The sequence below is a fragment of the Podarcis vaucheri genome, assembly GCF_965113315.1.
Source record: "Podarcis vaucheri genome assembly, chromosome: Z".
Taxonomy (NCBI): domain Eukaryota; kingdom Metazoa; phylum Chordata; class Lepidosauria; order Squamata; family Lacertidae; genus Podarcis; species Podarcis vaucheri.
This window is the reverse complement of record NC_138758.1, coordinates 31,392,341-31,414,878: the sequence shown is the minus strand read 5'-3', so window position 1 is coordinate 31,414,878 and position 22,538 is coordinate 31,392,341. Positions and strand designations below refer to the sequence as shown.

Genomic DNA, 22,538 nt, shown 5'->3' with positions numbered 1-22,538 from the left:
GAGGTTTCCCTTCTTCCCTGAGGAAGCATTCAGCTATCTTATCATCTCCCAACTGCACTCTTGAAGGGGTATCATCCTGGAGAAGTTACTCTTCTTTGTGCAAATGGAGCCTTATATAGGCACACACAAGAGCCAGCTGCGCTAGCGACAAACGGCTTTTAGTAAACTTCAGTGCAAAAAAAAATAAAAAAATGGGGAGATATAAAGGAGTCTAGGAGGCCATCTGCTCCATTGCATTTTCAGGCAGCCAGCCTCTTTCTAAGAAATAGAGAACAGCTTTTCTATTAAAGAGAAAGTTCATCGCCCATTCTAGATCCAATATGGCTTTTGGAACAGCTGCAATATGCTGGCAGCTTGGGACGTGCTGCCAGATGGATTTCATCTTATACACAAACCAAGCCCTTGGACTTGCGCCACCCGAGACCCACTGAAAATCACTGGGACTAGGCTGCCTTAAGGATACTTTAAGCGGTTGGTGGATATTCCTGCATTGCTGGAGGTTGGAGCAGATGATCCTTTCCAACTCTGCAGTTCTATGATTCTAGGGTTGTGTGCAGGGTTGTATGTGCAGAACTGATACCTTCCTTCAACCATTTTTAGAGAGCGTATTTTCTCCCATTGGGAAACTTGCCAGTGGTTATATAAGCATTACTGAATGCCCGGAGTTGGTGTTAACACACCCAGAGACACCTGGAATTTGTTATATATTTTTTGCATGGTTGGGATAAGACCATGCCGGCTTGAGCTGCTGGGAGCTGGGGGTCCAACAATATCTGGAGAGCATCATGTTGGCCAATGCTGCTCCACCTCAACCAATGCACACACAAAGGGTTTATTGAAGGGTTTATCTGCAACAGTGCTTCCCCAAGTGGGAGGTAGCACACCCTGGGAGACAATGGGATTACATATGAGGTGCTGAGGCAAGGGGGTTGCAGGGGACAATGGAGACGTAAATGACTATCAGACTTTGAAAAGTCGGCATCAGTTTTGTTGAATCTATTAAGCTAAGCAATTGATTGGATTTTGACTAAATATGCAGCTAATTGTTACAGTTCCGAATTTTATTGCGTTACTGTCTTCCTTGGAGGGTCATGCAAACCGCTATTCCGAACAATGGTTGTATAAGGGTAGGGTAGAGGGGGTATCATGGAACCACGGCGGGTGGGGGGGTGGCATGAAAAAGTTTGGGAACCACCACTGCAATTTTTGGAAGCTCTTTCTGATCTGTAGCCCAGCCACAAGGAGGAGCACTTTACAAGTAGTTCGAGACAGAAAGGGCCAATGGAGAAACATCTGCGCACAGCAGGAGGCAGTTTGTGTCTGTAAAGGGGTCAGGGAACAGCCTCAGAACCTCCTATGAGAAACAGATGCTCAAAAACATGCAGCAATTCACCTATAGTGGGAGCACCCATGGGTCTCATAATTTTGGAATGTGGTGTATCAAGAAATCTCTAAAATAATTAAATGCAGTACTGTGGCTTCACCACAACTCTCTTTATTGAACATTGGAGAAGTGGGAAATGTGTGCTCTAAGGAACCTCTGATTTGGATGTTGGCTGGGGCCAGAATTTCAATAGCCCAGCTATGGAAAAACTCTAGGAGACTTTAACTTTTATTTGTGGTACGAAAGAACATGGACCTCAGTTCCAGCAGAGAAGATAATGCCCGAGGTGCAGATTCCCAGGTGGAAAACTAAGAACGTTTATTTGCAGTCTGGTGGGACTTCATTATGCAGTGCCACGTTGGGCAAAATGATTCCTGCATTGCAGGGGGTTGACCAGACTCAAGGAGGATAACTGAGCCTTCCCGCGAGTGGGGCTGGGCATTCTGTTCTCTGTATGGAGGCGTGGGCTTGAATCCCACTGCTGACACATCTGTTTTAGCACAGTGGTAGATCACCTGCCTTGCATGCAGAAGGTCCCAGGTTCAATCCCCACCATCTCCTGTGAGATACACCCTGTCTGAAATCCTGGAGAGCAGTTGCTGCCCTCAGAGTAGATGAACCAGTGGTCTGACTCAGTATAGCTTCCTATGTTCCTATGTTTCAATTAAGATAAACTAAATCTGTTGCCGCCCATGTGCTATGGAATTTGGTTGTGCTTTTTTAAAAACGATGCAATGAATGCTCTGCAAGAAGTTGGTGCTGTTAATTTGCACTACTGCAATATTCACTACATTCTTTTTTAACATGACTCCCACATGAGGAACAGTTGCTGCGTTTGAGAGGTTTCAGATCAGAGAAAAAGTGAAGAAGAGGCGACATGATACAAGTTTATAAAATTATGCATGGCACACAGAAAGTGAGTAGAGGAAAGTTTTCTCCCTCTCCCAAAACACTATAATTCACGGACATCCAGGGAAGATTCAGGACACAGAAAAGGAAGTCCTTCTTCATGCAGCACATAGATTTAACTATGGAACTCTCTGCCACAGGAGGCAGTGATGGCCACCAAACTAGATGGCTTTAAAGGAGGAATAGGCAAATTAATGGAGGAAGCGAGGGCTATGAACGGCTACTAGCCAGGATGGATATGCTCTGCCTCCACAGTATGCTTCTTGATATCAGCTGCTGGAAACCACAGGTGGGGAGGGGGATTGTGCTTGAATCCTGCTTGCATTGGGGCATCTGACTGGCAACTGTGACAGTAGGATGCTGCACTAGATGGGCCACTGGCCTGATCCGGCGGGGCTCTCCTTATGTTTTTAGAGGCAAATGAGTGTGGTCACACTCACTTCCCTGTTTATGAACACCCAAAGAGAAACTACAACAGCCTTAGCATTATTTCCACTATGGCAGTTTGTTTTAAACTTTTGAAGTCTGGAAACAGAGACAAGGAAGGAGGCGAAGTGTCAAGCGTTATTGTCTGCAACTTAAAATGTCAATGACTCCAGATGGGCTGGGCTGAATCCAAGCTTGCGTGTTCGCCAAGAAGTCTCCATTTCAAGCACTGGTCCACAGCCAATTACTTTAGCCTGCTGACTAATGGGGAACTTTGACTTTTTGGTACTGGACAAAGCGAACTTTTACACTCTATGAGAGACTTCTTTACGGAGGGGACAGGGAAGAGTGTGTTTTGACCCTGCTTGCATTTTCTGTAATAAAGTTTTAATGATGAATTTAGAATGGTTTTCCATCTTCATTACACCAGCAGACGACTGCATTTGAACAATGGCTCTTGACCCATGGTTTGCAAAACAGGTGGTAATGCCCCTTCAGGAGGGTCAGGGGAGATCACTTAGCCAGGGGTGCTAAGAGGCAAAAGGGTGGGGGAAGGGATGCTGGATATGTAAAAAACTAGATTTTGAAGCAAGGTACAATTAATTTCCATTGTGTTATTATCTTCCTTAGTGGGTTATGCAAATGTTTTTATAAGGTAGGGTAGCACTGGGGGCATGTTTATGGAACTGGGGGGGGCAGGGGGGCTTGAATTTTTTTTGGGAACCACTGCCTAGTCTTTGCCACCTGGAACATAGGAATCTGCCTTATGCTGAGTCAGACCATGAGTCCATTTGGCCCAGCACTGTCTGCACTGACTGGCAGAAGCTCTCCAGGGTTCCATACAGGAAGTGCCTCTCAGCACTTCCTGGAGATGCCTTTTGGGTTACTTCCAGGTTTGGCGCCATGCACGCATGATCACCTGTCAATTAGACATGTGTAAATCAGGAGTTGGCTGTATACCTGTTGTTTTTTTTTAAATTCTGCTGGTTTTATCTGTATTCAGCAGATAAACATATTACACTATTCTATGTAAATATCCCACGTAATATTTTTATGTAAATGTTTTTACATAAATACTTTATGCTACAAGTTTCTATTTTATTTTCCCTTTTTTCTTTAGTGCTATATAAACTGCTAAATATATAAATATACAAATAAATTCCTAAGTACAAAGTGAAGGGGGCAGGGGGAATTAACTTACTTTGGTGAATCCAATTTGCTCCTTGCGGAAGTTTTCCAATGGTTTGATCAGTAAATCGCTAGCATTTTGAACCTGTAGATAAAAGTAAGAAAGTAAGGCAACATATAATTAATGAACTTTTATTTATTGCATTTCAATCCCCATTTTTTTCTCCCCAAAGAGCTCAAGGTGGTGTACATGGTTCTCCCCCTCCTCATTCACAACAACCCAGTGGGGTAGATTAGGTGAGAGGTGGTGACTGGCCCCCCAGTCACACCCAGTGAGCTTCAAGGCCAAGTGAGAATTTGGATTCAATCTGAATGCACTCACTTTGACTACAGCCCTTAAGTGTAATTATGCCAATGGAGGAACAAAGGGTGGCCTGTACTCACCATCATTGATCTTTCAAGTTCCACCTCTTGAAGCAGCTCTGAAAACTCCTTAAAGGATTCAGCTACGAGGGAGCGGAAAGAAGGAAAATGAGTTACTTGGGACTGACTCTCAGGGGTTGCAAATTATGTACTGCAACGGCACAGATCATTTTTTTTTAATTTTAGTTCTATACGCCAACACCCACACACCCCTAAATAACACTAGAACTCACAGACATCCAATGAAGCTGAATGATGGGAGATTCAGGACGGATGAAAGAAAATGACTCCTTCATGCAGGGCATAGTTAGACAGGAGGCAGCGATGGCCACAATCAGGATGGCTTTAATAGGGTTGAACAAATTTAGGGAGGGGGATGCTGTGGATGGCTGGGCTTTGCCTCTGCAGTTGGTGGCAACAATACTTCTGAATACCAGTTGCTAGAAGCCACAGGAGGGGAGAGGGCTCTTGTGCTCAGGTTCTGCTCCTGTAATTCCCAGTGGAGCATTTATTCATCCACTGTGGGAACAGGATGCTGGACTAAATGGCCTATTGGCCTGATCCAGCAGGCTCTTGCTATGTTCTTATGCCAAGGATTTCTTAACTGAACTATGATAGTGGCCTGACCAGAAATGACAGATCCTTCAATCTCTCTTGCATGCTTCAACAATAAGCCAAAAGGTTTGATCAGTTGGAACAAACATCCTGCAGCAACAATAATGCCTTGAAGGAGATGGGGAAGGAAGTCTACCACCTCAAGTACAGAGGCAAGTAAGTGGCCTTTGCCATTATTTATGTCCCCATGCCTGTCATACATCACAAGGCTGAAACAAAGATAAGACAGTGGAATCTTCATGGCTTTTCAGGATCGTCCCTGTGTTCCTGCTCTTCCTCTGACTCATCTTAGCATGACACTATCTGCCTGTTTCCTATCATTTCCAGAGTTTTCCAAGAGTGCTAAGACTTTCCAGCTTGTTTGATCAGAGCCCTCAGCTTCTCATATCACCGTAGCAGCAGTTTCCAGTCTCCAAAACCGCTGGTGGAACAGCAGCCGTTAGAGGCAGATAATTTCCCCAATGCCTTTTAAAGGACGCAGTGCAGGGGTGCCCTCCCCCACAAGAAAAATCAGCTTGGTTTTCATTAACCCAGCTTTTTTGCCAATTGCACGAATTCTTGGTTGTCTTTAAAAGAGGACTGGATAAATTCATGGAGAAGGAGTGGGCTATTGAGAGCTACTGTCATGAAGTTTATGCTCTGCCTCTGCAGTTGGAGGCAGTGATGCTTCTAAATACCACTTGCTAGAAACCACCCAAGGATGTGATGAAGTGTCCTAAATCCAGGAATGTTATCAGTAAGGGACTTCCCAGGAACTTCATGATTAGTGTGTCAGCATTTTCAAGCAGCAACACACACACACACACACACACACACACACACACACACACACGGAAGCACTTACCAATGTTAATCTCATCATCTGTCAGGGTGTCCCCAATAAAGTCAAACTGAAAGGACTGGAGAGTCTGGGAGAATTTCTGTACAGCCAAGGAGTAATCTAGGAAAGATGGAAAGGTTGCAGAGATAAGCATGCAAAACTGGCAATTAAAATTTGTAGAAGCTTCATTCCTGCAGACCGGGCACAGCACCTTTTGGATTCCACACTTTCCTCCGAAATAATAATCACAGCACACAAAGGAGAAATGCTTATTAAGATTTAACATTAAGGTTAGGGGGAAAAGAGGTCCCGAGTCCACTGCTTAATTGTTGCTCACACTGCTGCTTTTCTAGTGGGAGGAAAAGACCTTTGTGTGAAAGTTATTGTTATTTATAGGATTTCTATCCTACCTTTTTCTTAAAGGAGCTGGAGGCAGCAGACATGGCTTTCCCCTTCCTCATTTAGTCTCCACAACAACCTTGCAAGGTAGGTTAGGCAGAGAGGCAGTGATCGGTCCAAGGTGACTTCATGAGTTTCATGGCTGAATGGGGGGAACCGAACCCAGGTCTCCCAGGTCCTAGTCCAACACACCAGCTACTACACCACATAGGCTATCAAAAATCGGGCAGAGGGTGGGGGAAGCAGTCAAAAGAGGCATGCTTACATAAAACATGTTGGGAGGTCATCATTGTTCTAGCCTCAATAATATCCCCCCCCAATTCAATTACTTGACCAACCCCTGAAACCCCTTCCACAAAGCTGTGCCAGCAGTAAAATAAAACTGCATTCAGCTTTGTGACCATCTTGTGCTACAGACTGCCAGTGAGGTGTAGTGGTTAGAGTGACTTAGACTGTGACTTGGGAGTCCCAGTTTCAAATCCCTACTTGGCCATGATGTCCACTGGGTGAGACCTTGGGTGGCAGTCACTGCCTCTCAGTCTAACCAGGGTTAGAAACTCAAGATATATAAGCTAGGCGCCAAGTAGCAGCCTTACGGTTGCCACAACGGAATACCTATTCACCGATGGGTTGGACTAGATGACCCCGGGGTCCCTTTGCGACACTACAATCCTTCGATTCTATGATCTCAACTACATTGCTTGACGGTAGCTTGCTCTTGCAACAAATCCACTTGTCCTGGTATGCAAGAAGGAGAAACACACACAGAAGAAATGGTATTGGCTATGGACTAAGGCGAGGGTTTTTAATCTTCAGTCGCCAGCCTGGTGCCCAGAAATCTCCACATAGACAAAAATGGACCCATGCTAGTGGCAAAATGTGCCTGGCACCTTGGAAGTTTTGAACTCTGAGTCGAACAGACCTCACAGAGTTGTTGTGGGAATCAAAACATTTCCAGAAGGAAAGTCACATAATACTCATAAGAATAAGGACATAAGACCCCTGCTGGATTAGGCCAATGGCCCATCTAATCCAGCATCCTGTCCCCACAGTGGCCAACCAGATGCCTCTGTGGGAAGGAAGAAAGCAGGAGTCAAGTACCAGAACAGCTTCCCAGCCCTCCATTCTGTGGTTTCCAACGACTGGAGTTGAGGCGTATGGTTGCCTCAGCTCGCAGCCCCGAGAAGCAAAACCTCCATGATTTATTTGCTTGCTGAGTCGATTTTTACAAAGTGTAGGCCTGGGAAGAGCAGCTTGTGTCCTTTGGTCTCTCATTAAAACAACAGAAAGATGAAAAGAGAAAGGGTTGTAATGAGCCAGTCCAGCTAAACTGGGCCCTTCATCACAGAATACACCCATTTTCATTTGGTTCCCCCTCCTTGTGAGCTTGGAGGAAGATCAAAGTATTATTCTTCACCCTGGCTCCAGAGCAAAGAGAGATGCACAAATAAAACAAACAGATTTTGGATCCCAGAAACTGAGACAGAGTAAAAGCTTGGTCTGAAAGATCTAATTCCAGACAACTTGGGGATTATTCCTGAAATAAATAAAAAAATGGGTACATGGAACCAATAATGATAAAGATAAGCCTGGTGCAGACTTTGGAACAGTGGATTCCAAAGTAGGGGGGGTTGCACCCCCTGGGAGCAGTGGGATTACCTCAAATCCTGAGAGGCAAGGGGGCAACAAGGAGGACTATCAGACTGAAAACCTGGTATCGCTGCATCAGTTCTGTTAAATGAAATCACTTTGATCAGATTTTGAATAGATGTTCGTGTTTTGAATTTTATTGTGTTGATATCTTCTGAATAATTTTTTTTAAGACGTTTTATTTAGGCGTACTTACAAACAAACCAATGAATCAATAAGATACACACAACCACAAAATAAACCAAAAAAGGAACATAAAATACCACACCTATGTGACTTCCCTCCACTTCTGAATAATGTTTTTTATAGGGTGTGGTAAAGTAGTGTGGTGGCATTGGGGATGAGTTTATAGAACCAGGGGGGAAAGATCCCACACAAAAGTTTGGCAGCTGCAGCTTTAAGCCCAGGTCCTTTGGACAAGACCAAAGGCCTGAAAACCAGGATGTGAGGGCAGCAGAATTCTCTCTACAGTTGCTCTCTCATGACAGTGAGAAGCGAGACATGGGCATGGCTGTTGTCTTCAGGGCCTGAGCTGCTAACTCAGCCTCCGCCTTATAACATCTGCTGCTGCCTAACACATGCTGTGATATCATAGCATGCATCACAACATGGCCTGAAGGTGACACAAATGAGAGTCAGTGTGGTGTTGTGGTTAGAGTGTCAGAATAAGTTCTGGGAGACCAGGGTTCAAATCCCACACTTGGCAATGAAGCTCACTTAAGTTGCGGGGGGCCAGTCACTGTCTCTTAGCCTATCCTTGGAGCAAAAAATGGTATATAAATGCATCAATCAAGCAAAGAAAACACAGGGTACCTTGGCGTCGCAACACAGGTTACGTTTACTGGGAAAGAAACACACCGTGCTATCTCCCAACGATATGTTAAAGCTTCAAATCTTTCCCTCATTAAATTTGGTAAGGAGAATGAGGCATGGAAGGCTTTTCTGAGAGGAAGTTGGAGGACATATTTATGTCACAGCACTAACCTTGTACACAACTATTACCTTCCTAGATTAGCTGTGCTGCAATGTTTTTATTGTTGCTATTACCTGTATCTTTAACAGGACTTATTTAGTTTTAATTCTCTTAAATAATATATGATGATAGATAGATAGATAGATAGATAGATAGATAAAAATGAAATAATAATACTACATAACAAAGCTTCTTGTCTGGCCAAAAGACTGCCACAGAATTCCCATCATCTGTTTTTGTGTTCAACTTCACACACACATCTGCTCATGCTAACTTTTCCCTTCTGACCCTCCTCTCTTTATACTTTACTTTCCCTTCTGCTTTCCTAAAGCATCTTGCCTTTTTATTCTTAAGGCTCCAATTTCGTTTTTGCACAGCGTTCTGAAATTCCAGACACTTTGGTTAATCCTGAGTTATGTAATCCTTTTCTAAAGTCATCTGACAGGCTGCACATCCCCCACACCTTGTGCTTCCATAAAATTACACAGGGCATGGAAGAATCAATTCTTCCCCCATTGACTGCTGATCCGTGTCAACTGGCTGTGCTCTGCCTCCACAATTGGAGGCAGCAATGCTTCTGAATACCAGTTGTTGGAAACCACAGGAGGGCAGAGGGCACTGGTGCCTGAATCCTGCATACAGGTTTCCCATAATGGGCATCTGATTAGTCACTGTGGGAAGAGGATGATGGACTAGATTAGCCATTGGTTCGATCCAAAGCATAACCTTATAATAATGGGCTCAGGTGAACCGTGGGATCACATCTTCCCCCTTCTTTCATTTTAGGATTGGCCTCAGTGCGTCACATCAAACTATGGTTTACTGGAACACATAAATAGGAAGCTTCAGGTAACCTAACACAGATGCTTCTGATCTCCTTCCTGCTGCTGTGGCACTGGAAGCATGCATGAGCCCAAGGCTCATTCATTTACTACCATGGATTCGTGTCCAAGAAGAGCCACAGCCTGGCTTGAATGACAGAGGAAGCTCAAACCTCAGTTTTTGTAGTTCAACTGCTACATCACACTGCACCAAGGTTTGGCTTTATGCATAATCTAACCTAGGCTTGTGGTTAAGCAGTCCTCCTTCACCTCAAGCTTTAAAGTCACATTTGAGGAACAAAGCACTTGAGCTCCAGATTCAGACCACACACTATTAGCTCAGTCATGTGTGGCAGCTGAGCTCTGCTGGATTGGGCCAATGGCCCATCCAGTTCAGCGTCCTCTTCTTCTCACAGTGGTCAACAAGATGTCTGTGGGAAACCCACAAGCAGGATTCAAGCACCAAAGCATACTCACCTTCTATGGTTTCCAGCAACTGGTATTCAAAAGCACAGGTGCCTCCAACTATCCAACTCCATCGTGGCTAGTAGCCTTCCACAGCCCTATCCATGAATTTGTCTAATCCTTTTTGAAAGTTATCTAGGTTACAATCACTACCTCCTGGGGGAGCAAGTTCCACAGCTGAACTCTGTGCTGTGTGAAGTATTACTTCCTTTTATCTGTTCTGAATCTTCCAACATTCAGCATCACTGGAAACCAGCAATCTCTAGTTTTATGAGAGGGTGGGGGACGACGACACTTTTCTCTATCCACTTCCTCTATGCCATGCATGATTTTATAAACTTCTATAAGGTTACCTAGTGGCTGTCATCTTTTCCCTGAGCATCCACACACTGACACTACAAACTATGCTTTGGCTTAACACCCAGCCACTCCCTGAGAGCAAAGTGGGGAATTCTCTCCAACCATCTGCAATTTAAAGTTCAGCCTTATCACCATTGTTGTGTTTTGGGTTTTCGTTCTGGTAAACTAAGATGCATAGAACTGTACAGTTGGAAGGGATCCCCAAGGGTCATCCAGTCAAACCCCTTGCAATGCAGGAATCACAGCTAACGAACCCCTGACAGATGGCCATCCAACACCTGCTTACAAACCACCATGGAAAGAGAGTCCACCAGCTTACAATGGAGTCCATCCCACAGTCGAACAGTTTTTATTGTCAGAAAGTTCTTGCTAATGTTTAGTTGGGACATTGAAACAGTAAAAGTCCCGGTCCATTGTCGTTCTTTCCTCTGGTGGCTTTTATCATTCCAGTTGTCCTTTAGTGCCTTTTGCAGCTCTTTGGGGGATCTCCCCAGGGTTTGTGAAAACAAACATAGGAGCACTCAGAACTGCAACAAATTTAAAATACTATTACTGTGCCACAGATGTATATTCCACATTCTACTTTTTGCCACTGAGAGAACGAGTTTTGAAGGAAGAAAGGCATGCTAAAACTGATCTAGAGCTGCACTTCCTGTTTCTATATTATGCAAGTTAAGCAAAAAGACTATATTGGGACTGAAATTCTCTTTCTCTTCCCACAGCTGGAAAGGGGGGGGGGGGGAGAGAATGACCAAACAGTGGGAGATGTGGTGTATTAGTGCATTTGAAAAAGCACTCTTAAATCTCTAACTTTTTCTCGTTAAAATATTTACAATGGTTTCCTATTTATAGAACTTGTGCTGCAATTGTAAAAATGCACCCTAAGTCCACTTAAATTTGCCAAACCTGGACGTGAGCTAAGCGGCTGTTTCTGATCCTTCTTCAGCTCCTTTGGTTCTCCAGTCTTAGATTCGTTCAGCCACTTTTGTGCAGATTTTTTGACAGAATGCACAAAAGGTGGACAAAAAAAAACCACATGAATTTTGTATGCGCATTTTTAACAGAGTACACGGTCCTGAACATATCCATCTATAAAAAGGTTATTTTGTGCATCTTTTAGGTATGTTTTTTAAAAAGATACTCCCTCCATAAATTTGTCTAGTCCTCTTTTCATGCCCATCCAAATTGGTGGCTATCACTGCCTCCTCTGGGAGCAAGTTCCAAAGTCTGACTCTGGATCGTGTGGAAAAAGTCCAGCAGGGACTCAAGTATAAAGGCTGCAAAAAATCAGTGAACCAGTATGACAGAGGTTACATTTGCACTGGGATTATACTCTTAATAGACACATACTTAGCCAAGTCAGATTTGTCTTGGCATGAGCTGGGACTTTAAAATGAGGGGGGAGAGGTCCTTGAAAAACACACAGGAAAGGGGGATGTAGAACAACAAGGTAATTCAGCCCCCCTTTATCAGAGAGAGATCTTACAAACTTGTGCTTTAATGCAACATGACATAATGGATATGGAAAAGCTTTTCACACACCAGGTTGCAAAGGGGGCGGGGGGGGGGAGAGACACAATCCCACCACATGTTGTTCCCACTTGGTTTCCACGCGGTTGGACTGTTCCAGCCACATATGTATAAATATGGTGTTTTTGGCAATTTCTACTTGCACAAGCCCTGCCTGCTCTTCATCTGCACTCAGACAGCTATGGAGGTTTGAAGAGGAGGAGGAGGCATGGAGAGGAGGAGTGAGTGGGATTCCTGGCAACAACCTGTGGAAAAAATATACAGTATATGAAAAGCTGTCTAGCATCCCAGTTGCCTAGGCCTTTTGGAGTTTATGAGCAGGCTGTTAATCTGATTAAGACAATGGCAGTGGGGAAACAGTCCAGACTTCAGCAGATGCCCTCCCATTGCACCCCGGAACATTTTTTAAACCAAACACACTCATTCTACAAGGAACAGGGGAAGATGCAGTAATTAAAGCACATTTCTTCTCCTTTCTCCCCTACTGAGCCTTTTTCCAGTTAGCTCCCTTATCATGTAGACTTTATTTTATTTATTTAGTTATAATAAATATTCACAGTGCTATTTTTCTGGAAAAAGAGGTGTCGGAACTCACCATGAACGCCTCCCTTGTTCTCTTATAATGGTAAGAGCGCCCACCTGAAAGGGGCTAGAACTGAGTTCCAGTTGAGTTCCAGCTGAAAAAAGGCCCAGAATATTTATATACTACAGTGGTACCTCAGGTTACATACGCTTCAGGTTACACACTCCGCTAACCCAGAAACAGTGCTACAGGTTAAGAACTTTGCTTCAGGATAAGAACAGAAATCATGCTCTGGCGGCGCAGCAGGAGGAGGAGGCCCCATTAGCTAAAGTGGTGCTTCAGGTTAAGAACAATTTCAGGTTAAAAACGGATCTCCAGAACAAATTAAGTACCGTATTTTTCGCTCTATAGGAAACACCGGACCACAAGACGCACCTAGTTTTTAGAGGGGGAAATCAAGAAAAAAAAATTACTGACTGGCCGTGTCAGTCCCTTCTCCCTCCTGGGGAAAAGCCCGCAAGAGCTGCGCGAAGCTTGTGTGCGGCACTTGGGGGCTTTTCCTGCCTGCCTCCCCCCTGCATTCGCTCCATAGGACACACAGACTTTTCCCCTTAGTTTTTAAGAGGGGAAAAGTGCATCCTATGGAGCGAAAAATACGGTACTTAATCTGAGGTACCACTGTACTATATCACGAAAACACATCAGTCACTGCCTCTCAGCCTAACCCAACCTTACAGGGTTGTTGTGGGGATTAAATGAGGAGGGGGAGAATCAAGTAGGTCACCTTGATCTCCTTGGAGAAAAAGGTGGGATATAAATGCAAAAAATAAATCTGTAGCCACAAACCTCTTGGGAAATTGTGTGTGTGTTTCAAAAACACACACTTGCAATCATGCTTATAAATAAGGCCCTTAAGCCTACAGAAAGCCTGAGCAGATGAACATTCTATATATTTTTTTTAAGCGTTTAGCATTTAGAGATAAATTGCAGTTGCCTAGTGAGCAGGGAGAGAACACATTTTTGTTTTAAAACAACCAGCCAGCTAAAGTGGGCCAGCTGCAGGAACTGAGAGAACGAAAACCGATAAAATTTGTAGACCTGTTGCCAGAACCTCAAGCAAAGGCATAATTTACTGAATATGTCTGGAGCATGACTTTTTGTGCTTGGAACTGTGTACTTCATATACACAAATGCACATTCAGGCTCCAGGATGCTGAGCTCAGCCCCAGGACATCCTTTCATGTGCTGTTGTATGCATGCAAGAGAAAACTGCATAGCTGTTTTTTTCTGCAGAGTATTTATTCATGCAGCAGAGTTTCCAGAGTAGCAAACAAGATAAAATACTCGGGGGGGGGGGATATCAAGATTTAATATGCTACAGCTTGTTAAAAATAATAAGCCTAGGAGAATAAACACAGCTTTAACTGGCATTGAAAACGGCTCTCTTTGGTGTACCTGGGTCCTAAACTGTAAAATCTTTTAAACATTTTGAACCATGCTCAGGAATGGACTAGACAGCAAGGAGGTTTTTCCAATAATTGAAGAGATAGTGGAACAATCTTCAAAGGAAGCACCACAGACAACCTATTAAAGTCATGAATTCTTGATGTTGGTGGCACATGAATAACTGGGGAGCTGAAGAGCAGCAGCCAAAAAACCAGAAGGTGGCAGCTGTAGAGACCACTCCAGCCCTCCAGCATGGTGTTGTGATTAAGAATGCTGGACTGGGAGAGACCATGGTTTGAATCCCCACTCGGGCCAATCATTACCTCAGAGCTTAACCTACCTCACAGGGTTGTTGTGGGGATAAAATGGGGACCACCTTGAGCTCCTTGGAGGAAAAGGGTGGTACGTACATATAAAGGCTCTTATGTTCTTATACTTAATCCTCTTTCAAAGCCTTCCAAGTCAGTGACCGTCACTGCCTCCTGTGGGAGGGAGTTCCATAGTTTAATGCCAGTTGCAAAGCCCAACACCCACATTTTCTCTGCAATATCTCTTTTCTGCTTGGTGAAGCAGACAGTTTGCTTTTAAAGCATGTAAACAGCCTGTGGATTATTTTTTTTAGCAGTCAGTCCACTACCACCACCAAAACATATCCTAACTCAGACAGCACATGTAACAGACTGTGTTTGGGGTAGAACTCCTCTGTAACAAATACAGTAAGATATTTTGTGAGATTAAACAGCCTATTAAGCCTTCTGAAAAGCCCGTCATGGCCAGAAGCCACTGCAGGACAGACAATTACAGATTAATCAAGCAAAGGAACGAGGAAATGGCCCTGCAGGATTAGATTGCTTCCTTGATGAAAGAAACAAAACTGATTATATCTGCATTCCAGAGAGCAAATGCACTATTTGTGTTCCAACGTTCACAGCAGACAGGTGCAGGGTGCTTAGTTTTATATATTTATTTTCTTGAATCTATACTCTGCCTTTTTTCCAGATACTGAACCCAAGGTGTGCACACCAGAACTTCTTAGCTCTCAGCAAGAGGGTACTCTCCTATGCTTTAGATTTCACAAGACTCAGTCTCTGTCAATTGTAAGAAAAATAAGACATAGGTTGATCAGGCAAATGGCACATCTAGTCTAACATAATAATAAACATCTTGTGTTTACAATGGGAAACCCTTGATATGACAGCCCATCCTCAGACGCCTTCCCTATAAAGAGCAGTGTGAAACAGGGCTGTGTTCTCGCCCCAACCCTCCCTGTTGCATATTCTTCTCCCTGTTGTTCTCATTCTGAAAATGATGTGTGAGAGGCAGGCATGGAAGCCGGTCAACGGTGCCTCCACCAGGCAAGGTCAAAGTCCTCCTGGAAGGGAACAGCTGCTGCCCATTCTGCAGCCCATGTGGCCCATCTCCTCAGAGCACTGGGCGAAAAGTAGGGCAGTCTCCCATCCTCAGCACCATCTGTGACTCAATCCTACTCACAATGAAGCTCCTTGTGACACTTCCAGAGTGCAGCCCACCAATAAAAGGCCCATTGTCCTTTCCTTCAATGCTCATATGGGATAGAATCTGTACTTCCCATGCTCTGTCATATGATATTTTTCCCTCCAGAAGAGATTATAGCACAGTGATTTGAAAGCCGAAGTATTTAGTATGTGCCTGTTACCTGTGATGGCATTATGGAGTGGAGAACTGGACGACAGAGCAACAGGAACAGGACATACCATGGAAAGTACAATGTTAATGAATATCATTAAAAGATAATAACTGGATATGACAAAGATCGAAAGTTACGGATGCAGTGGGGAAGGATGCGAAGTTAAAGTGGGCATGTGGCCTGAGACGATGCAGGCCGATGGATTAAAGCAGTGCTAGTGTGGAGACCCTACAATTTCAAAAGGACAAGGGGATGACCATGTATGTGATGGGTGGTCCATATAAACTATAGATTCTAAAGCATGGGTAGGCAAACTAAGGCCCTATCGCCTTCTAAATCCAGCCCACGGATTTAGAATCAGCGTGTTTTTACATGAGTAGAATGTGTCCTTTTAATTAAAATGCATCTCTGGGTTATTTGTGGGGCCTGCCTGGTGTTTTTACATGAGTAAAATGTATGCTTTTATTTAAAATGGATCTCTGGGTTATTTGTGGGGCATAAGAATTCATTCATTATTATTATTTTTCAAAATATAATCCGACCCCCACAAGGTCTGAGGGATAGTGGACTGGCCCCCTGCTGAAAAAGTTTGCTGACTCCTGATCTAAAGTTAGCAGAGGGGCTTGTGCAGATTCAGGAAGCAACAGGAAGCAATGGAGAGAAATTGAAGAGACCTTTATCCAAACATGGATGCAAGGTGCTACAGAAGCAAAATAAGGAAGTCAAGCCACATTCAGCACCAACTCTGTCACTCTGCTGCAAGTTTCAAAAATATGAGATGGCCTATCCCTGGCCAAATCCAACAAATTGCCTGACAATACTTATGTCCCAATTTCATTTGTTATTTCTACTTTTTATTGCATTTATATCCCACTTTTGCTCCATGAAGCTCAAGGTGGCATTTCATAGTTCTCATCATTTTATCCACACAGCAACCCTGTGAAGTATGTTAGGCTGAGCGGCAGTGACAAGCACAAAGGTCACACCCAGTGAGATTTATGGCTAAGTGGGGATTTGAACCCTGGTCTGTCAGATCCCTATTCCAACATGCTAAAAAGTGCCACAGGGTTTACTTTTAAAATCATAATTGCATCAAAGAACTGTACAGACAAGGTTATTTGTGGAAAGAGTTTTGGCCTCAGGTATATTTAGCCTTAGTATTCTGGCCACCAAACCACCAAGAGTTTCTGAGAAGATTTGAGGCAAGAAAGTAACATCACACCGGCATGTTTAGCCCTTTCCCCTAAAAAATAAATAAAATGATATTGACCAAAATACAGCTTTAGCTGTCTCATCCTTAGAAGGATATGTAAGCCACTGATCTGAAGAAAAAAAATCCCCAACGTTCAAATACAGTACGATCTCTTCTTAATCGGGGACATTGGTTCCAAGGGCTCCACATATGCAAGAAAATTGCTATAATCAAACCATTGGAACCGCCCCACAGCTAGGTATGAAGGGGGAGAGAGCACCCCCAGGAATTCCAGAACCGGCCCAGCAAGCAAGGTGGAAAGCTTGAAAACTCTTTTTTGCACCAGGTAACCCTGGTCAGACCCAGAGTGAAAAGAGCTTTGATGTTTTCCACCTTGCTTAGGACTTGACTAAATGAAATTTACCTCCCACAGGAGGCAGAAATGACCACTAACTTGGATAGCTTTAAAAGAGGATTGGACAAATTCATGGAGACGGCTATCGATAACGATCAGCCATGCTTGCTATGCTCTGTTGCCACAGTTGTGGGGAGCAGTGCTTCTGACTGCCAGTTGTTGGGAACCACAGAAGGTGAGAGTTGCTCTTGTGACCGGGTCCTGCTTGCAGATTTCCCATTGAGGCATCAGGTTGGCCACTGTGAGGACAAGATGCTGCCCTTGGATGGGCTACTGACTTGATTTAGGAGGGCTCTTCCAACATGGGCCAAAGAAACAAACTTGAACCCCAGGGGCAAAACTGGACACCTTCATCTACCCTACTTGCAATAAAACATGTCTCTCCCGTATTGGTCTCTTCAGCCACAGCAAGAATTGTAACTCCAACGGTTTGACTTCACCCCCAAAGGAACACTCTTCCATTGCCTCCCAAGACAGACGGGTGCCAACAATGTTACTTGTACAAAAATCCTTTAAAAAAAAAAAAGAGTAAAGAATGCATGGGGGGAAAACAGCAACCCTTAACGATTTAGAAAGGCTCTAGCAGCAAAGAAAGGGCTTCGCACTGTCGGAAGACTGATGAGCTGTCACACAAATTCTCTGTACTCATGAATCAATCACACACATATATATATATATATATATATATATATATATATATATATATATATATATATATATATATGCAGGTTTTGGTGTCTTCGGGTGTCTTCCCGTGTAAGAGTCGGGGTGTCTGTGCGACGTTTCGACGAGGTCTCACTCGTCATCTTCAGGCTGGTGCTTTCGGCTTCTTGTTACTGGAACAGAGCAGAATCTGGTGTTTGAGTTCCTATAAATACTGTTGAGGGGTGTGGTGTATAGCCTCCAACGTTCTGGGCAGAGAGGAAGTTCCTAGATTAGTGTGCCTTTTCTTCTTTTGTTCCTTAATTACTTGAGGGATATCTTGAGTGATTTCATGAGTGATATTCTGAATACCACTGGGTGGGTCATTAAGTGTAGATTAGTTGCTAAAGCTTTTGTGTCTTGACCTCTTGAGCTTGTGAAGAGTTTTTCTGAGAAGATGGCTGTGCTGCATTTAGTTGTGCTCTGGCTTGGCTTCGTGTATAGGGGCGAGCTGTGGTTTTGTGCCTTGTGCCAGCCAGATCTGTGTAGGGATTGCAGGGGGGTGCAGCATCCGGAGGTGCCACTATAGTTTGGCTACTGGATGGAGTCTGTAATATGTCTGTGGAGAGGGTCTGGGTTTGGGTCTGGAGTGGTTGATTGGTGACGGCGTTCTGTGTGCCTCTGGTTCTGGTGTCGGTTTTTGTGGGGAGGGCTAATTTCCAGATGTCTGGCAGGCGGGACGTGTCGTCACGCTTGTTCATGTTGTGAGGGTGTTTCTCTATCTCGATGGCTTCCATGATTATTCTCTTGTGGTGATGTTCCATGTTAAAGAGCAATTTGGAATCTGCAAAATTAATTTCGTGTCCTGTTTCTTTCATGTGTTGGAAAAGAGAGGAAGTTTTTTCTTCTTTTTTGACGGCATTCTTGTGTTCTGCGATACGTGCATTTATTCGTCTGTTTGTTTGTCCAATGTACGTGGCTGGGCAGACTTTGCAGGGTATTTCATAGACCCCTTGGTTTTCCAGCTGGATTTTGTCTTTTGGGTTTCTGAGGATATTGGCTATTTTTTGGTTGGTGCAGAAGGCTGTTTTGATATTGTGTTTATGGAGGATTTTGCTGATTTTGTCTGTAGTGCCCTTGATATAAGGAAGGAGGGCCATGCCATTGTTTTCTTCTGTGTCTTGGTTTTTGGGGGGTGTTTCTTTTTGGATTAGCTTCGTAACCCTGTTTTTCTGGTATCCATTGGCGATTAACACATTTGAGAGATTCTGTAACTCAGTTGTCAAGTGGTCTTTGTCAGCCAGGCGTTTGGTTCTGGAGATGAGAGTCTTGGCTACGGAGTTTATTTGTGCAGGGTGGTGGTGTGATTGTGCATGTAAGTAGCGGTTGGTGTGTGTTTTTTTCGGTAGATAGTGTGTCCTAGGGAGCCATCAGGTTTTTTGTAGATTAGGACGTCAAGAAAGGGGAGTTGGTTGTTGTCTTCTATTTCCATAGTGAATTGTATTTTGGGGTGTAGGCTGTTGAGATGTGTGAGGAAGCTATCTAGTTTTTCTTTCCCGTGTGGCCAAATTACAAAGGTGTCGTCAACATATCTGAGCCAAAGTTTGGGTTTGTGTTCTGACTTGTCTAAAGCATTGGTTTCAAAGTGTTCCATGTACAAATTTGCGATGACCGGTGAGAGGGGTGATCCCATAGGTGCTCCTTCTATCTGTTTGTATCTTTGTCCATTGTGGATGAAGTACGTGTTGGTTAGGCAGTGGTTGGTCAGGTCCAGGATGTATTTGGGGGGGTTGTATTTGTTTTGAATGGCTGTCAAGGCTTCATTAATGGGCACTTGAGTGAAGAGAGATACAACATCGAAGCTCACAAGTAGGTCATCGGGATGTAGGTATTGCTTCTTTATTGTTTCTATGAACTGGAAGGAGTTAGTAACGTGTGAAGCGATGGATTCTGCATAGGGCTGAAGTTGCTTAGCGAGAAATTTAGCGAGATTTTGTAGAGGTGAGCCTATGGAGCTGACTATTGGTCTGAGTGGTGTTCCTTCTTTGTGTATCTTGGGGAGACCGTAGAGTTTGGGGCATCTGGAAGATTTTTCTCTGGGGATGATTCTTAGCTGGATTTCTTCACTGATAGGAGAGGCTTTTATTTTGGATTTGGTGGTTTTTTCCAGATAGGTGGTGGGATCTGTTTTTATAAAGCACCAGCCTGAAGATGACGAGTGAGACCTCGTCGAAACGTCGCACAGACACCCCGACTCTTACACGGGAAGACACCCGAAGACACCAAAACCTGCATTCCTGTACCCGTGAAAATCTACGAAAGCAAATATCTCACCTCTACGGGGAGGAAACCTTCCAGCTGACAAGAACCTACGAGAAACTAGAAATCCGAAGAGCCACCATCTTATGTGATCTCCTGTTCCTACGCAACTGCCGAGACAACAACTTAACTCCTACATGCTTCCAACTTAAATTCCACTCTAAAACCCCAGCTACCGAAAGGATCCTGAAACGAACTGAACTATCCCTAATCAGAAACGAAATACATAAGAAAAGATACCTACTAAACCAAACCAACAAAGATCTGCTCACTCTTCACCTCAAACTATGTAACAAAATCCACCCTGCACTCTGGGACAAATGCAAACAACTAGCCGTCTGGAGAGCTGAAACTGAGACCTCACATAAGACAGACAGACACACCAACAAACTCTACAAACTAGAGAAACGCCAGAAACCCAGCCACCCTCCACAACAACCCATGAAACAAACAGTACATAACATATCAGACAGGATCCTCACCCCAACTGAAACCAAAGTACTCTCCAAAGGTTTCAACTTTGCAGTCGCCCCGAGACGCATCCCCACGGAAAACATCATATGCGGAGTCGAAGCTAGCCTGACCAAAATCGACCCAGATGAAGCCAATAAAATCAGACTTGAAGTCACCAACATCCTCTGCTCCAGCAAACCACCCAGAAGCAATTTACACAAAGAAGAACAGAAAGCACTCACCAACCTGAGGAAAGACAACAACATAATCATTCTCCCAGCAGACAAAGGCAACGCCACTGTTGTGATGAACACATCGGACTACCAAGCAAAACTATCAAATCTACTCCAAGACCCTACCTACCAACCTATAAAAACAGATCCCACCACCTATCTGGAAAAAACCACCAAATCCAAAATAAAAGCCTCTCCTATCAGTGAAGAAATCCAGCTAAGAATCATCCCCAGAGAAAAATCTTCCAGATGCCCCAAACTCTACGGTCTCCCCAAGATACACAAAGAAGGAACACCACTCAGACCAATAGTCAGCTCCATAGGCTCACCTCTACAAAATCTCGCTAAATTTCTCGCTAAGCAACTTCAGCCCTATGCAGAATCCATCGCTTCACACGTTACTAACTCCTTCCAGTTCATAGAAACAATAAAGAAGCAATACCTACATCCCGATGACCTACTTGTGAGCTTCGATGTTGTATCTCTCTTCACTCAAGTGCCCATTAATGAAGCCTTGACAGCCATTCAAAACAAATACAACCCCCCCAAATACATCCTGGACCTGACCAACCACTGCCTAACCAACACGTACTTCATCCACAATGGACAAAGATACAAACAGATAGAAGGAGCACCTATGGGATCACCCCTCTCACCGGTCATCGCAAATTTGTACATGGAACACTTTGAAACCAATGCTTTAGACAAGTCAGAACACAAACCCAAACTTTGGCTCAGATATGTTGACGACACCTTTGTAATTTGGCCACACGGGAAAGAAAAACTAGATAGCTTCCTCACACATCTCAACAGCCTACACCCCAAAATACAATTCACTATGGAAATAGAAGACAACAACCAACTCCCCTTTCTTGACGTCCTAATCTACAAAAAACCTGATGGCTCCCTAGGACACACTATCTACCGAAAAAAACACACACCAACCGCTACTTACATGCACAATCACACCACCACCCTGCACAAATAAACTCCGTAGCCAAGACTCTCATCTCCAGAACCAAACGCCTGGCTGACAAAGACCACTTGACAACTGAGTTACAGAATCTCTCAAATGTGTTAATCGCCAATGGATACCAGAAAAACAGGGTTACGAAGCTAATCCAAAAAGAAACACCCCCCAAAAACCAAGACACAGAAGAAAACAATGGCATGGCCCTCCTTCCTTATATCAAGGGCACTACAGACAAAATCAGCAAAATCCTCCATAAACACAATATCAAAACAGCCTTCTGCACCAACCAAAAAATAGCCAATATCCTCAGAAACCCAAAAGACAAAATCCAGCTGGAAAACCAAGGGGTCTATGAAATACCCTGCAAAGTCTGCCCAGCCACGTACATTGGACAAACAAACAGACGAATAAATGCACGTATCGCAGAACACAAGAATGCCGTCAAAAAAGAAGAAAAAACTTCCTCTCTTTTCCAACACATGAAAGAAACAGGACACGAAATTAATTTTGCAGATTCCAAATTGCTCTTTAACATGGAACATCACCACAAGAGAATAATCATGGAAGCCATCGAGATAGAGAAACACCCTCACAACATGAACAAGCGTGACGACACGTCCCGCCTGCCAGACATCTGGAAATTAGCCCTCCCCACAAAAACCGACACCAGAACCAGAGGCACACAGAACGCCGTCACCAATCAACCACACCAGACCCAAACCCAGACCCTCTCCACAGACATATTACAGACTCCATCCAGTAGCCAAACTATA

At 44.0% G+C, this 22,538-nt stretch overlaps 1 protein-coding gene across 3 annotated transcripts in view; it reads right to left on the bottom strand.

Moving 5' to 3' along the window:
- OPHN1 (oligophrenin 1) overlaps positions 1-22,538 on the bottom strand; it is a 136,448-nt gene that overhangs the window by 82,059 nt on the left and 31,851 nt on the right. For 2 of the 3 annotated variants that reach the window (XM_082208531.1, XM_082208533.1), the window contains 3 exons: positions 5,730-5,825; positions 4,292-4,353; positions 3,921-3,992 (listed from right to left, as the gene is read on the bottom strand). In XM_082208531.1, coding sequence (XP_082064657.1) covers positions 3,921-3,992; positions 4,292-4,353; positions 5,730-5,825 — 230 coding nt within the window. Of the gene's footprint in view, positions 1-3,920; positions 3,993-4,291; positions 4,354-5,729; positions 5,826-8,022; positions 8,105-22,538 lie in introns of those variants that run through there. The other variant, XM_082208532.1, reaches the window with a different exon arrangement.